General features: G+C 37.0%; 1 protein-coding gene and 1 long non-coding RNA gene across 8 annotated transcripts in view; one reads left to right on the top strand and one right to left on the bottom strand.

Annotated features, from left to right (window-relative positions):
* LOC308657003 overlaps positions 1-16174 on the bottom strand; it is a 195316-nt gene that overhangs the window by 83347 nt on the left and 95795 nt on the right. The window lies entirely within an intron of this gene.
* The window catches only part of PHACTR4 (phosphatase and actin regulator 4), a 104045-nt gene that overhangs the window by 52906 nt on the left and 34965 nt on the right, over positions 1-16174 (top strand). For 3 of the 7 annotated variants that reach the window (XM_081308405.1, XM_081308408.1, XM_081308402.1), the window contains exon 2: positions 5802-6150. The exons of 3 other annotated variants lie outside the window; for them this stretch is intronic. In XM_081308405.1, the coding sequence (XP_081164531.1) occupies positions 6093-6150 (58 nt within the window). In that variant the 5' untranslated portion in view covers positions 5802-6092. Of the gene's footprint in view, positions 1-5801; positions 6151-7515; positions 7808-16174 lie in introns of those variants that run through there. One more of the 7 variants, XM_081308404.1, reaches the window with a different exon arrangement.

The raw sequence follows: 16174 nt of genomic DNA, 5'->3' as shown, positions 1-16174 counted from the left end.
AATAAATGGATATAATTATCAGTAGGTGAAATAAAACCATCCTTGCTTGGTCCCTTAGACTTTATTGATTGATTGATTGATTGATATTTTTTAGTTGTTTATGGACCTTGTTTTTATTTATTTGTATGTGGTGTTGAGAATCGAACCCAGTGCCTCATGCATGCTGGGCAAGTGCGCTACCACTGAGCCACAACTCCAGCCCTTCTTAGACTTTAAATTGTCATTAGTATTTAGAAACTTTAACAGATGTTATTAGAGAAAGTTGTAGTAAATTAAGAATATAAAATTTCTGAATAAAAAATATTGGAATAAATTATTTGTGTGTATGTTGTGTGATATTTAAGATGGAACCCAGGTCTCGGGAATGCTAGACACCAATGTGCTACATCTCCACCCCTTTTTATTTACTTTGAGACAGGGTCATGCTAAATTTTCCAGGTTGGAAAACTTTTTTTTTTTTAACTGTCAGTATTCCTTCAAAGTATATTGTCAGTAGTGTTGTTGCATGGAAAGTAGACTCTGCAGTCTAATGATACATGAAGTTAGGTCTTTGAGATACTCTTGTTATTACTGAAAGACTTCTGAGCATGTTTTAAGAGTCTTTTAGTTTCACATGTCCAATAGAACTTTCTGTAATGACAGAAATGTTCTGTATCTATACTCTTCAGTGTAGTAGCCATGTATAGCTATTGAGCACTAGGTGTGTGGCTAGTCCAAATGAGAAAATAATTGTAAATTGTGTTTCATTTTAGGTAATATGATTATATTTGGCTAATGACCACAATATTGAAAAGGCACAGGTGTTTGAGAACTGAGTAGCACTTTTTTAAAAAAACTTTTTAGTCATATATGGACACAATATCTTTGTTTATTTATTTTTATCTGGTGCTGAGGATTGAACCTAGTGCCTCACATGTGTGAGGCAGGTGCTCTGCCACTGAGCTACAATCCCAGCCCTGAGCAGCACATTTGATAACCAATACTTCTCTCCCAGTGATTAAGATAACACTATAATATAATTAAAATTTTATTTTTAGTATTCTTGAAATCATTGCTTCCCTTAGAACCAAAATTTTGCTGCCCTTAGAACTGAAAGATTAGGAAGATGACAGGAAATTGAGAAATGTGTTGTTTACTTCAGAACTTTGTGTTTATGTCATCTTTCTAATGAGGCACATCTGTTTGCCCAGTTTATAACTTAATATCCTATCTCCCTTTTAGTCTGCCCTATCTCAGTTTCCTCCTTTTTTTTTTCCTTTATAGAACTTAATACCATCTAATATATTAGAAAGAGGTCAAGGTATTTTTTAAAAATATTTATTTATTTTTAAGTTTTAGGTGGACACAATATCTTTATTTTACATTTATGTGGTGCTGAGGATTGAACCCAGTGCCTTGTACATGCTAGGTGAGTGCTCCACCACTGAGCCACAACTCCAGCCCAGGTCAGGGATTTTTTTTTCCCCTCTTTGTACGCATAGCTGTGTCCCAGAACCTAGAACAGTACCTGACACTTTAGAGGTACTTAGCAAATATGTGTAAAATGAAGAAATGAGTTTCCCAGTAATAATAATTCAATTCGGGGGCTGGGGTTGTGGCTCAGCAGTAGAGTGCTTGCCTCGTATATGCCAGGCGCTGGGTTTGATCCTTGGTACCACATTAAAAAAAATAAATAAAGGTATTGTGTCCAACTACAACTAAGAAAAAAATTTTTAAAAATAATTCATTTAACATTTATTTTTCATTATTTGGCAAGCATCAAGTTAGATGAGTTAGAAAGTACACTATAGCCATAATAAAACATTTCTCATAACCGTTCTTTTGAAAAAGAACATTTAATTGGTTAAATCATTGGTTTAACCAGAAGGGACCTTGACAGTAATTTCAGTCAACTGCCTGATGTTACATGATAGTTTAAAGTTCTATCAGTGCCAGGGGCTGGGGTTGTGGCTCAGTGGTAGAGCACTTGCCTCATGTGTGGGATGCAGTGGGTTCAATTCTCAGCACCACATATAAATAAATGGATAAAATAAAGGTCCACTAACAACTCAAAAACAATTCATTTTTATTTTATTTATTTTTTTTTAAAGAGAGAGTGAGAGAGGAGAGAGAGAGAGAGAGAGAGAGAGAGAGAGAAGAGAATTTTTAATATTTTATTTTTTAGTTCTCGGCAGACACAACATCTTTGTTGGTATGTGGTGCTGAGGATCGAACCCGGGCCGCACGCATACCAGGCGAGCGTGCTACCGCTTGAGCCACATCCCCAGCCCCTCAAAAACAATTTAAAAAAAAAGAAGAAAGCAGGCCCCATTACTAAAAAAAAAAAAAAAAAATTCTATTCATGTTATTTATTTTCTTTTCCATAATACCCTGTGATCTTTTAGCTCAGTTTTTTTTCCCTCCACATCCTCTCATCTCCATTCTTACTTTCACTGAGGCCTTTCTCATTTTTCTGTACCCTAAGACACTCTGCAGATCCTTAATCTAACCGTAGAAAAACCCTTTGACCTTTCTTAACTGAAAGATTGATTATAGAAAATGCAGTTTTCCCTATCCATAATAAAATTTTCTTGTTTACTGTAATTTTTTTTTATGGACACAGTACCTTTATTTTTTTTTTATTTTTTAAATTTTATGTGGTGCCAAGGATCAAACCCAGTGCCTCACACATGCTAGGCAAGCACACTACCACTGAACCAGGACTGCAGCCCTATAATATTTTTTTATAACTTCTTCTTTAGTTTTGGAAGTCTCTCTTGATCCCTATGGATCTGTAAGAGCTTATTGTGATCAAAAATGCAGAATCTGTATAGTTCCCATTTCTTTAAAATCTTTTCATTCTGTGGACCTGAAAGAAGTTCTGATGGCACAATTTTAATTTCTCCTATAAACAGATCCATCATATTAGGTTTGTTAACATGTACATTATTTCATGACTGCCATTCTGGAGGGCCTTAAGAAATACTGGTACATCATAAAAGCATAACAGAAGCTCCTCAGTTTGCCCAAAGAATTATGGCATTTGGTGCCATATTGGGTGGGGGTGGGTGGGCTCAGGGCCCAGCGTGGGTCCACAGGTGCTTTCCTAGAGCATCTTCATGTAGTGGAAAATGAGAGTTTTTCAGGAATCATCCAAATGGATGAAGATACACATTATAATAAAGTGATGATGGGGGCTTGGGATGTGGCTCAAGCGGTAGCGCGCTCGCCTGGCATGCGTGCGGCCCGGGTTCGATCCTCAGCACCACATACAAACAAAGATGTTGTGTCCACCAATAACTAAAAAATAAATATTAAAATTCTCTCTCTTTTTCTCTCTCCCTCTCTCACTCTCTCTTTAAAAAAATAAATAAATAAAGTGATGATGGGGTTGGAGGTCACTTAGAAGATGCAGTAATATTTTGGACCCATATCATTAATAGAAATAATGCTGTTGTGACAATTGGTTGCTTACTATGTGAGGTTTGTCATAATACCAATTCAGTTTGGGGGAATCTTTTTTTTTAATATTTATTTTTAGTTGTTGGATACTATAACTTTAACTAATTTATTTATTTTTATGTGGTGCTTAGGATCGAACCCAGGGCCTCGCCCATGGTAGGCAAGCGCTCTACTGCTGAGCCACAACCCCAGCCCCAGTTTGGGGGAATCTTGATCCAAAGATTTGTGATAGATTGTTTTCTGAAGATGAGAACTAAATATTATCAGCAATAAAAAGTCAGAAAATAGCCAGGCTCAATAACACACACCTTTAATTCCAGTGGTGCAGGAGGCTGAGGCAGGAGGATCATGAGTTCAAAGCCAGCCTCAGCAAGAGCAAGGCACTTAGCAACTCAGTGAGACCCTGTCTCTAAATAAAATACAAAATAGGGTTGGTCAAGTGCCCCTGAATTCAATCCCTGGTACCAAAAATAGGGCAGAAAGTGTGTGTGTGTGTGTGTGTGTGTTTTCCTTAAGGAATAGTTATTCTAGTTCTAAAATTTTATGTTTATTGAGACCATCATTGCTTATTCATAGTAATAATAGGGTCTGGTTTAATGAACTTACAAAATGATTAAAACATGTTTTTCTCCTAATGAACACAAAGGAAATTAGTTGCCAGAAAACAGGTAAGGTGCTGGGTGTGGTGCCATATACCTGTAATTCCAGTAACTCTGGAGGCTGAGGCAGGAAGATCACAAGTTTGAGGCCAGCCTTCACAGTTTAGCAAGACTATGCAACTTAGCAGGACCTTGCCTCAAAATAAAACAAAGGACTGGGGATGTGGCTCAGTGGTTGGGTGCCCCTGGGTTCAATCCCTGGCACCCCCCAAAAAAGCAAAAACAACAACAAATTTAAATGGAAAGGGGGGAGCCAAAATATATGAAACACCTTCAGTCACCAGAGTCTTCTCTTAATTTAGTCCTGAAAACAATTATATTAGCAAGTTTTCCATTTAACAGATGTGTAAACTAAGGCTTGTGTAAGTTAAGTCAAGTCATAGAGTCACTTAATCAGTAAATAGGAAAACCGAATCTTTACATAGTTAGATATTACTCCAACACCTCTGCTTTCTTCCATTGGTAAGCCATGCTGTATTCTAGAAGTGGAAGTAAGACAGGGAACAGTTACAATATTTGGTATAGAATGAGAGTTCTATACCAAATATTTGCATCTAGTGAGCTTGCCACAGAAAGAAATCTGTATCATTTAGCAAGAGTGGCACAACCATCCAATGATTCCAGTAGCCCTGCCTTTGTCTGTTTCAGGATATTTCATTTAAGTAAAAATGCTTTCTGCTGCAAATCTTAAGCCTAATGGTAGTGATTATATATGAGGTCTTTTGTGAACATTCATATGACAAATTTGTCTTCTTTGTCACTACTTGCAAAGCAGTAAATTCTTGAAAACCATTGTGAACATGTCAAACCCCCCCCCCAAAAAAAAAAAAGTGTTTCACAGTAACTATGAGGTTATTTGGAATGAGCTCCACATTTCTTCTGTCCTCCATTACTGGCACTCTTCACCATAAATGCCATCTTCTTCTGTTTCTGACTAATCTCCTTATAATGACTGAGGTTTTGCCTTGTATTATCTGGCTCCTCCTGAACTTGCCTCTCCTTTATTGATTTGCTTTTTTACTATAACAACTGTGGTAATTATTGCTTGTATTTACTAAGCATTTTCTAAGAACCAGGCACATTTCATAGCTCTTTATATATGTTTGTGTCCTTGAATCTTCACAACTGCTTTATACTAGAAACTATTGCTGTGCTCTTTGCATAAATTAGAAAACTCAAGGCTCAAGGGCTGCTTATTGTAGCTCAGTAGTAGAAAGCATACATGTGTGAGGCTCTGAGTTCAGTCCTCAGCAAATGAGAGGGGCGGGAGGGGGAGAGGGAGAAAGAGAAAAGAAAAACCAAGGCTCAGAAAGGTGAGGGAACTTTCCTAATGTTAACAGATATAAGTGATAGAAAAAACTGGAATTAAAATTTTAGTCTGACTTCAAAGCTCATGTGCTTATATTGGTTCTGTGCTGACGATAGAGCACCTCCTGGATTCCAATGCATTTTCCACCCTTTGCATGCCTGTTTACATAATGGGAACTTCTGTTGCTCATGGTCTGCTTTTAGGCTAATAAATATAAGTACCTGAGCTCCAAAGTGTTGGACAATCTTAGGTTGGATCATTCTTTCAGAGTGTTTTTTCTTTTACTCTCCCATTTTAAGGGTCATAATGTTTTTCTGACCACTATCAGTATATATAATCCACGGTTTATGGCTGAAAATTAGGATTGTATTATATGTAGCTTTTTCATCCAGATCCAAGATCAAGGCACCTTGAAGATGATGTGATGGCCCTCTTCCTGACTTCCTGACAGCCATCTGTCTTTTTGTTTTATCCTCCACTTGAAGAGCTGGAAATCTCTCTGTGAACTTTTCTAAAACGCATTAATCCCATCCATGAGGACTCCACTACCATGACCTAATTATTTTCCAAAGACTCCACCTCTCTTTCACCATCATTTGGGAATTGGGATTTCAACATATGAGTTTGGAGGTCTGAGAATTTAGGGGGAAAAAATCCAAACTCAGTTTCTCCTACTCTACACTATGTGGAGGAGGGGTGGCTCCCTGCCTGCCAAGCAGGCAATGCTACAGCAACAACCAGGTAGGTGTCCTCTAATTCAATTCAGTTTTGACACTGTCTACCTGGAGATAGCTTCACATTCCATAAGTTAAGGGCTTAAGTCCCCAAGACCATCCCCCTATTCAGGAGCCAGTCACAGGCCCTACATTATTTTACCTAACTTCTGACCAACCAGATATGAGTCAGAGTTCCTAAAATCACCCTCCTAGGGTACCATTATTTTCTTACGGCAACCTACAGAGCTCAGGGAAAACATTTACAATTTTCTTGTTTATTATAAAGGATATTACGAAGGATACCAATAATACCAGAATGAAGAGATGGATAGGATAAAGTGTAGAGACAAGGGGTGCTGAGCCTCCATGCCTTCTCTGGGCTACTCTTCAGGAACCTCCGTGTGTTCAGCTCTCAAAAGCTCCTTGGAATCTTGTCCTTTTGGGGTTCATTGAAGTTTCATTACATAGGCATGATTGATTAACTCACTTGTCATTGGTAGTCAACTCAACCTTCAGTCCCTCTCACCTCCTGGGAGGTTGGGGAAGTGGGACTGAAAGTCCTAACTCTCTAATCTAGCCTTAGTCTTTCTGATGACTAGCCCCCTTCCTGAAGCTCCCTAGGGCTGCCAGCAAGTCAGTCAGTTATTAGAATACACACGCACACACACCACACACACACATCACTACTACTTTGGAGATTGCAAGGAATTTAGGAAGTGTATACCAGGAAAGGAAGATGAGCAAATATACATTTCATGGGGAAAGGGGGATAACTTTCTTTTTTTTTTCCTTTTTTTTTATTATTAGTTGTTCAAAACATTACAAAGCTCTTGACATATTTCATACATTTGATTCAAGCAGATAATGAACTCCCATTTTTACCCCGTATACATATTGCAGATTCACATCGGTTACACATCTACTTTTTACATACTGCAATACTAGTGTCTGTTGTATTCTGCTGCCTTTCCTATCCTCTACTATCCCGCCTCCCCTCCCTCCCCTCCCATCTTCTCTCTCTACCCCATCTACTGTAATTCATTTCTCTCTCTTGTTTTTCCCCCCTTTCCCCTGTTTGTACATAATGCAGTGAAGTTACCAGAACAATCAGATGGTTTTAAAGTAAATGTATACCTAATGGACTCCCATTAGCCTGCTACTTACTCATAATCACCTTTATGGGGTTTTTTTGTGATTAAATTTATAAAAATGTTTTGTGTATTCTTGAGCAGGCTTGCTTTCTTCTATGGCTCTGAGCCTGGAGAGTTCTAACCAAATTCAAAATCGGGAAAAGGAGGTGTGGGCTTTTGGGCTTTGTAGATCAGCAGCTTGAATGTGGTTGGCAGTCTCCTCCCCTTCCGCACTTCGGCTCAGAGTGTGCACTCTGGAATGACAGGCATTCCTGTGTGAGGAGAGCCAGCATGAAGACATTTGTAAGAACCACAAGTGCCCAGGCTGGAATACAGGGAACAGAAACTCCAGCAGATTAATTGACCTCATGCCACTTCCTGACTTTTGGCAGTGACACTGAGAAAAGGATTTCAGCTTGTCTCCTTTTGTGGATTTATCTTTTTAAAAGAAGTTTACTTTTGTCCGGGACAGTTTGTTGTCGTGAGATACATCAAACAGTATAATCATGGGGCAAGCTGATGTCTCCAGACCGGTAAATCCAGATGCAGTTGGTGAGTAATAGAAGGCAAAAAAACAGAAAATCTTGACAGAGGCAGGCAGATTTACAGATGAAGTTCAGTATTTCATAGGAATTTGAATGCAAGAATTTTGATGTTCATAACTTTAGAGCATTTGTGAAGAATGAATGGAAACAGTATTTTCATTCAGTTAAATTAATTTGCCACTCACAGTTTTGTTTTACTTGATCTCATTGGAGTTTTTTATATTATATTGCTAGAAAGTTACTTGTTAATTTCTTGACTATATAGAAGATAAATGCTACCAGAACTCTTATTTAGAATTCAGAGGTATTTTACGAGTATTTTGTAATACACAGCCAATTGTTAGTGTGTGACAAAACCATTTTAAAGAATAGAGTTAATTTTTTAGACTTGGTTATACATTTTCTAAGTAAGTCACAGGCTTTTGGGGGATAGCTAGAGACCAAGTTGATCATTGCAGGTGTAGCTCAGAGTTTCAAAGCTGAAAAGGTTGTCTATTGTCACTACAAGTTCATTTTGCTAACTTTGTAGGGGTTTATGTATAAGATGATGATCATAAACTGAGGGAAAAGTTTTAAGTGAGTATTCACTAAGGAATTGCTAAATATAAGGAAGGCAAGAGAAAGCCTATAAATTGTTTCTGGACACTATACTATTCAAGAAAAAGATTTAGATCTTCATTTTGATTTGTGAAGCATCAGAAAACATGTTCAGTCCTATGATGCTTTTTTCTCCTCTGAGAAATATATTTTGTAACTAAAGGGAAATATAAAAGTGTAAGAACACAGGTAACATTCCCTATCTATCATAATTTGATGTGATATTTAGTTCCTAAATTAGATAATATCTTGTGAACTTCCCAATTAAATATCTATAAAACTATTTTTCATGTGTTACTCAAACTAAGACACATGGATCACAAAGTAAGTTATTCAGCATGAGATTTTTGATACTAAGGTCAGGATTTTATTCACTTTACCTTGATCACCAGAACTGGGTCTTTATCAATTCAATAGCTCACTTTAGAAAAAGATATAGAGAAAAATGTAAAAACCCTCTGGGACCACTGCCCAATTTAAGAAATGAAATTAAAAACAGAGATGAGGGACTGGGGTTGTGGCTCAGTATTGTGTCCATCTACAACTAAAAGAAATATTTCAAAAAGCAAAAACAATATAGTCTCCTCTGTTTGATAAATAATTTTGTAAATAATTTGCTTTTGAACCATTAAATTTTTGGGTGGTTTCTACTCCAAAGAATAGTTCTAAGTACTCTAATAATGTTAGACACTTATCTATGAGACAAAAGTGAAAAAGCTTTTACAATCAGATACATGAAAAATTGTGCTCTATATGTGTAATATGATTTGAGTTGCATTCTGCTGTCATATATAACCAATTACAATAAATAAAATAAAAAGTGAAAGAGCTTTGAAAAACCCTAAATTGTTAAACAGATACAACTTAGTGATAAGGACCCCCCATCTAATCTTAATATATATGAAAGATTTCATGAGTAGATTAAAGATCAAATTGATCTTTTTTTTTTTTTTTTTGCCTACCAACAGCCCTGATAAAAAGATCTCTAAGGAAGAAATAAAATCACTTAGGAACCCAACTATGATTTTTGTATTCTCTCTGGATTTAATTTTTCTATTGTTTCCTATATCTAACTAATTAGTAGGCGTCAACAAGCAATTTTAATGCACTGACTCTATTATAATATTATTTGCAGTTTGTGGTGTATTCTATTTTTTTTTTGTAGTTATAGATGGACAGCATGACTTTTTTATTTGTTTATTTTTATGCAGTGCCTCATGCAAGCTCTCTGCCACTGAACTACAAGCCCCAGCCCCACGCTGTATTCTATTTTAAGCAGATCAGGACTAGTTTATGAAGGTTTAACATTGACAATGTTGAAAGCTATATAAGCACAGTAGTTTCTTAATGAAATTTTTAAAGTAATTTTTAAAGATCAACTGTTTAGAAAGTCATACCAGGTTTTTTGAAATGATAAACAAAATAAATTAAAACTTAAATTTTTTGTTTGATGTTCTGGGCCTATAATAGAGTACTTAGTCTTGAGCTTTGAAGTTAATGGTACTAGGTTGGGCAAGTGATACAAATACATGAATTTGAATATATTAAATTGTTTTCTGGTACTGAGGATTGAACTCAGGGTTACCACTGACCTGCATTTCCAACTCTTGGAATGGGGTCTTGCTAAGTTGCCCAGAGTAGCCTCAAACATGTAATCCTCCTGCCTCAGACTCCGAGTAGCTGGGAATTACAGTGTGCACACCCATCTTGAATGAGTCTATTTATTTTCAAGTCACTATAAATTATATAAAGGATTTTTTTTAAAGAGAGAGTGAGAGAGGAGAGAGAATTTTTAATATTTATTTTTTAGTTCTCAGCGGACACAACATCTTTGTTGGTATGTGGTGCTGAGGATCGAACCCGGGCCGCATGCATGCCAGGCGAGCGCGCTACCGCTTGAGCCACATCCCCAGCCCCTATATAAAGGATTTTGTATAGATGTAATTCATGTCTGTGCTCCCAAGAAGTTTGCTTGTGGGCTGGAGATGAAGCTTGGTGATAGGGTATTTGTCTAGCATATGTGAAGCCTTGGGTTTAAATCCCCAGTGCCACACACAAAAAAAGAAGTTTGCTTTTTAGTTGAAAAATTTATAATATAAAAAGAAATCTGGGGTGGGGTTGTGGCTCAGCCATAGAGCACTCGCCTAGGACGAGTGAGGTACTGGGTTTGATCCTCAGCACCACATTAAAATAAATAAATTAAATAAAGGTATTGTGTCCAACTATGACTAAAAAGAAAAAAAGTCTGAAAGAGTTGTACGTTTTAAAAGATTTATTAAAGCATTCTCCTTTTTTAGTTAGTGAATTTCCTTGGCTTATGATGAAAGCCCAGAGCTGTTAATCAAGAAGAATCTATTTTCAAACAAATAACCTTTTCCTGAGGACTTAACTGCAAATTTATTAGTAGCCATTCAGAATGTTTTTACTTTAAAATCTTTAAACAACTGATAGAATAATTGAGCATTTGAATAGAAAGTAGGAATTTATGCTGTGGTGTTCATTCAAAGAGATGAGTAATTAAACTTAGGAGTTCATAGAAAAAAAATTATTCTTACAGGTAGCACACTCCTGTAATCCTAGCAGCTCCTGAGGCAGAAGGTTCACAGTTTGAGGTCAGCCTGAGCAACTTAGTGAGACCCTGTCTCAAAATATGAAAAAAAAAAAAGTGGGGGGCCTGGGGATGTGGCTCAGTGCAGCCCTGGGTTCAATCCCCGGTACCTTATTTAATTAATAAATTAAGGGCTGGGGTTGTGACTTAGTGGTAGAGCGCTCATCTAGCACGTACGAGGCCCTGGGTTCAATCCTCAGCACCACATATAAGTAAATAAAATAAAGGTATTGTGTCCAACTACAACTAAAAAAAGAAAGAAATACTTTTTAAAAAATTAATTAAAAGTAGGCTGGGGGCTGGGGATGTGGCTCAAGCGGTAGCGCGTTCGCCTGGCATGCGTGCGGCCCGGGTTCGATCCTCAGCACCACATACAAACAAAGATGTTGTGTCTGCCGAAAACTAAAAAATAAATATTTAAATAAATAAATAAATAAATAAATAAAAGTAGGCTGGGGGTATAGTTCAGTGGTAGGTCTCCCCTGGGTTCAATCCTCAGTACCACAGAAAAAGAAAGAGAAGTGGAAGGAAGGAGATGTGCTGCTGTTGAATTTGGAATACCAACCAAAATTTATAGCCCCTCTGTCTGCCCAGTAGATTTTCTGTGTATCCTATCATCATGGCCATGTGTTTCTTTTTTCTACTTGCAAGTAAACTCTGGCAATTTTAAGGGTGTTCCACCCTACACCTCATAAGAGAACAGCTAATACTTTGGCCCTTTATTGTAAAGACTATCCTCTGCCTGTAATTTTTATCAAAAAAGTATGCACATCAAGTTGCCTAGATTAAAGCAGATCACATGATCACATTTAAAAAAAAATTTCTGTGGTGCTGGGCATTGACCCAGAGCCTCAAGCATGCCAGGCAAGTGCTTCACCACTGAGCTATACCCCCACCCAGCATCACTTCTTGATGCAGTCATGGTAGCAAGCTTTATTTTTCCAGAGGTGGAATCTCAGAACTAATCGTACTTACAAATCGTACTTACTCCCTGTCTTCTCTTGAGTGCTTTGCCCTCTTTGTAATCTGCAAGGGTGAGAGCTATGCAAGATTTCCAGGAGAATTATGGGCCTCCCCTAGATAAAGCCTTCTTTGTTCATTAGTGACAGATTTAGGTTCTGTAATTTCATTGCAGTGTTTTGAAGCAATTCTGTAAATCCAGTAATAATCCTTTTAGCAAAAATGATTAAGTACAGTAGTGTTAAGTACCATAAATTAATGTTCTCCGTTCACAAAGTTCTGAAACTCTGAAAATGCTTTTTATAGCAAGATCTATTTCTAGGTAGGTGGCATAAAGTATATTAAACAGATAAAAATCCTTAGATTATAAAGATATTTGGCTCTTTTTTTGCAGGGCGCGGGGGGGGGGGTGGGGGGGGTGCACAGTACCCGGGATTGAACTCGGGCTCTTGACCACTGAGCCACATCCCCAGCCCTATTTTGTATTTTATTTAGAGACAGGATCTCACTGAGTTGCTTAGCACCTCCCTTTTGCTGAGCCTGGCTTTGAATTCACTATCCTCCTGCCTCTGCCTCCCAAGCTGCTGTGATTATAGGCATGTGCCATTGTGCCTAGTGTATTTGGCACTTCTTAATACTAAAGTATGTATATTGTTGAACAGAACTATATATTTTAAAATTCTGGACAAATAACTGATAACATTTTTATGGAGAAAATGAGAGAACTTTGTTTACTTTAAGTCTAAACATCTTATTAAATGAGAGTTGGAGATTTACTTCAGTTGTCAATCACCTGCTTTGCACATATGAGGCCCTGGATTTCATCCCTAGCACCACACACACACACAAAAAAATTACATTCTGTTTCACATTGAAGGGAATAAATAAAGGGAGGTGGGATTTGATCAGTGCATCCTATAAAAATACCTGGCAATATATCACACTGAACCCTTTTAATACATATACCCTAGTATATGTTAATCAAAATTAAAAGTAATTTAAAAATGGAATCTGATAAGGTACCTAAATAGATGTAGAATTCGTCCAGATCCAATAATTTGTCACTTTATTACCAAATCTAGTGAAAACTTAAGTTTTCTGTGGACTTCAGTTGCCTGGGCCAAACCTGGTGATTTTGATTCTTAATCAAACTTAAGAATTGATTGTACCCAAGCACAGTGGCACATACCTGTAATAGTAGTGATTTGGGAGGCTAAGGCAGGAAGATTATAATTTTGATTCCAGCCTGGGCAATTAGGTAGACCATGTCTCAAAAAATTAAAAGGACAGGGGCTGGGGTTGTGGCTCAGCAGTAGAATGCTCGCCTAACAAACGCAAGGCATTGGGTTCGATCCTCAGCACCACATAAAAATAAATAAGTAAAATAAAGGTGTTGTATCTAACTACAATTGAAAAAAATATATTTTTTAAAAATTAAAAGGACAGCTGGACACAGTGCTCTCACCTGTAATACCAGCCATTCAGGATGTTGAGACAGGAGGATCACAAGTTCAAAGCCAGCCTCAACAACGGCAAGACCCTAAGCAACTCAGTGAGACCCTGAGTGGTGGTTCATGCCTGTAATCCCAGTGGCTTGGGAGGCTGAAGCAGGAGGATCTCGAGTTCAAAACCAGCTTCAGTAATTTAGCTAGGCCCTAAGCAACTCGGCAAGATCCTGTCTCTAAATAAAATATTAAAAAAGGGCTGGGACCAAGCACTTTGTCACAGGCCTGTAATCCTAGTGGTTCAGGAGGCTGAGGCAGGAGGATCACAAGTTCAAAGCCAGCCTCAGCAGTGGCAAGGCCCTAAGCAACTCAGTGAGACCCTATTTCTAAATAAAATACAAAATAGGGCTGGGGATATAGCTCAGTGGTAGAGCTACAGCAGGAAAGAGGGGGGAAGAGAGGAAGGAAAGAAGGAAACTAAGTAGTTTAAATATCCGGGCCTGGTTTCAGATACTACTACTACTGAAACTCCCAGTATAATTTGGGTAAATATTTTCCTCTCCTAACCTTTGCTCCCTCCAAGATTCCCGACTGTGTAACATGCTTTCCTAGTGGCCTACAGTTACAGGACTCAAAAGAAAAGTTGTTTTCTTTGGAACACACAATCATAAAACTATAACTAACATTGTGTACTCTATTTTCTGGGACAAAAGGAAAAAAACACGTTTTTTTGTTGCTTGTAGAAAGAATCGCCATAAGGCGATTTAAAATCCCATAACTTGTTTGAGTAAACAAGTAAGATATGTAAGTGTGACTCCAAACCTGTATTTCTTTTGTCCTATTGGAAATGGGAGGAAAGCGGTCATAAAATCAGAGAAGTTCACCATTCTTGTCCCATTATTTACATAAATAGAACAAATTTTATCATTGCAAAAATACAGTGGTAATTTTACGGTACCCGAGTAGACTTTTGTTGTGTAATGTGTTCATCTATAAGTTTCTTTCTTTAGTTTTCTTTTTTTTAACATTTTGTTTAGTTGTCCATGGACCTTTATTTTATTTGTTATATTTTGGTGCTGAGAATTTAACCCAATGCTTCAATATGCTAGGCAAGCGCTTCACCAATGAACGACAATCCCAGCCGCTCTCTTTAATTTTCTAAGTGATGCAATTGAATTCTCTTCCTGTCAAACAAAAATTCATAGTAAGAAGGTTAAGCCAATATAGCAGTTTTAATATATCTAACAATGCTACAGAGATTAACATCTTAATTAGATCTAATCAGCCATTGATTGTTTGGATTATAGACTATCAATCTACTGTCTTTTATATATGTCAGTATTCCAAACACCAAAGTAATCTGATACCCTTGGCTGATTTAACTCCCTTAATAGTTCAGACTTTTAGAATTTTGTGTGGGAAATAATTTTTTTTATTATGTTATTTTGAGATAGAGTTTTGCTCAATTGCCCAATCTACTTTGAATTTGGGATCCTCCTGCCTCAGCCTCCTGCGTAGCTAGTATCACAGGCATGTGCCACTGTACCCAGTTGTTTCTGTTAATGTTTTGATTTTAGTTTCTCCTGGTTTTCTTTTTAGCATATTTTATCTAAACTATGATAAAATATAAATTTATATTTACTTCATTTTTACCCTAGGATTATTAAATACTGCAGAAACATAGTTTTTGGTTTTAGCTCCCTGCCTCCCCAACTTTTTTTTTTTTTTTTTTGATACCAGAGTTGAACCCAGGAGTACTTAACAACTAAGCCACATCCCTAGCCCTTTTTATATTTTATTTTGAGACAGGATCTTGCTTAGTTGATTAGGGCCTAACTAAGTTGCTGAAGCTGGCTTTGAATTCAAGATCCTCTTGCCTTAGCCTCCCAACCTGAGTATATTTCCACATTATCATTTAATTCTTGAAGATCCCACCCTTCATATATAAGACATTTGGTGAAATCAAGTTCTTGTGATTCCCCTCTGGTGTTATCATAATGGATTTGGGAAAGGATAAGCAGATAATTTACCCTTTTCACTAGGAATAATTATAATCAACATCTTCTTTTATAAGCTTCTCTTATATCTTTCATCCTTTACGAATTAAGATTTATTTATTTCAGCAAATATCTAAGCAAAGAGTGGGTGACATTTTATTTTAAACAGTTGTAAGTATTGATCTAGAAAAGCTAAAAGTTGTGTTTCCAGAGCCACTCCTAAAGTAGAGTCCACAAGAAATGTTTACTAGTTTGACTTTGGAGTACTATCTCTCTCCCACCTGCCTTATCAGTAGCATGAAGAATCTGTCTCAACTTGAAGCAAGATCTGAAGAAATATTGTGCATAGCAATTAGTGAAGAAAGATTCTAAATACAGAATATGATTTATAAATAACAAAAAGAATCAGTTATCTGATGTAAAAGTAATATACAACAACAATCTAAATCATTGCTACATATAATTTAAGTCCAAATTTAATTCCTCCCAAAGGAAGTGAACTCAGAATTTATAAAATACCTTATGAAATTTGAAGTAGTTATAACTGGATGACAAATTAGTTTTAAAAAGGACTAGTAGTAAGAAAACACTGGAATATGAAATTGTTTCTTTTGTGGGTGGTGTATTGAACCTAGGGGCCCTTAACCCTAAGCCACATCCTCAGCCCTTTTTATTTTCTTTCTTTTTTTTAGTTGTCAGTGGACCTTTATTTTCTTTTATTTATATGTGGTGCTGAGAATGAACCCAGTGCCTTGCATGTGGTAGGC

Source organism: Spermophilus citellus, assembly GCF_964194105.1.
Source record: "Spermophilus citellus genome assembly, chromosome: 9".
Taxonomy (NCBI): Eukaryota; Metazoa; Chordata; class Mammalia; order Rodentia; family Sciuridae; genus Spermophilus; species Spermophilus citellus.
The sequence above is the reverse complement of the archived record's forward strand: the minus strand, read 5'-3'. Positions and strand labels throughout refer to the sequence as shown.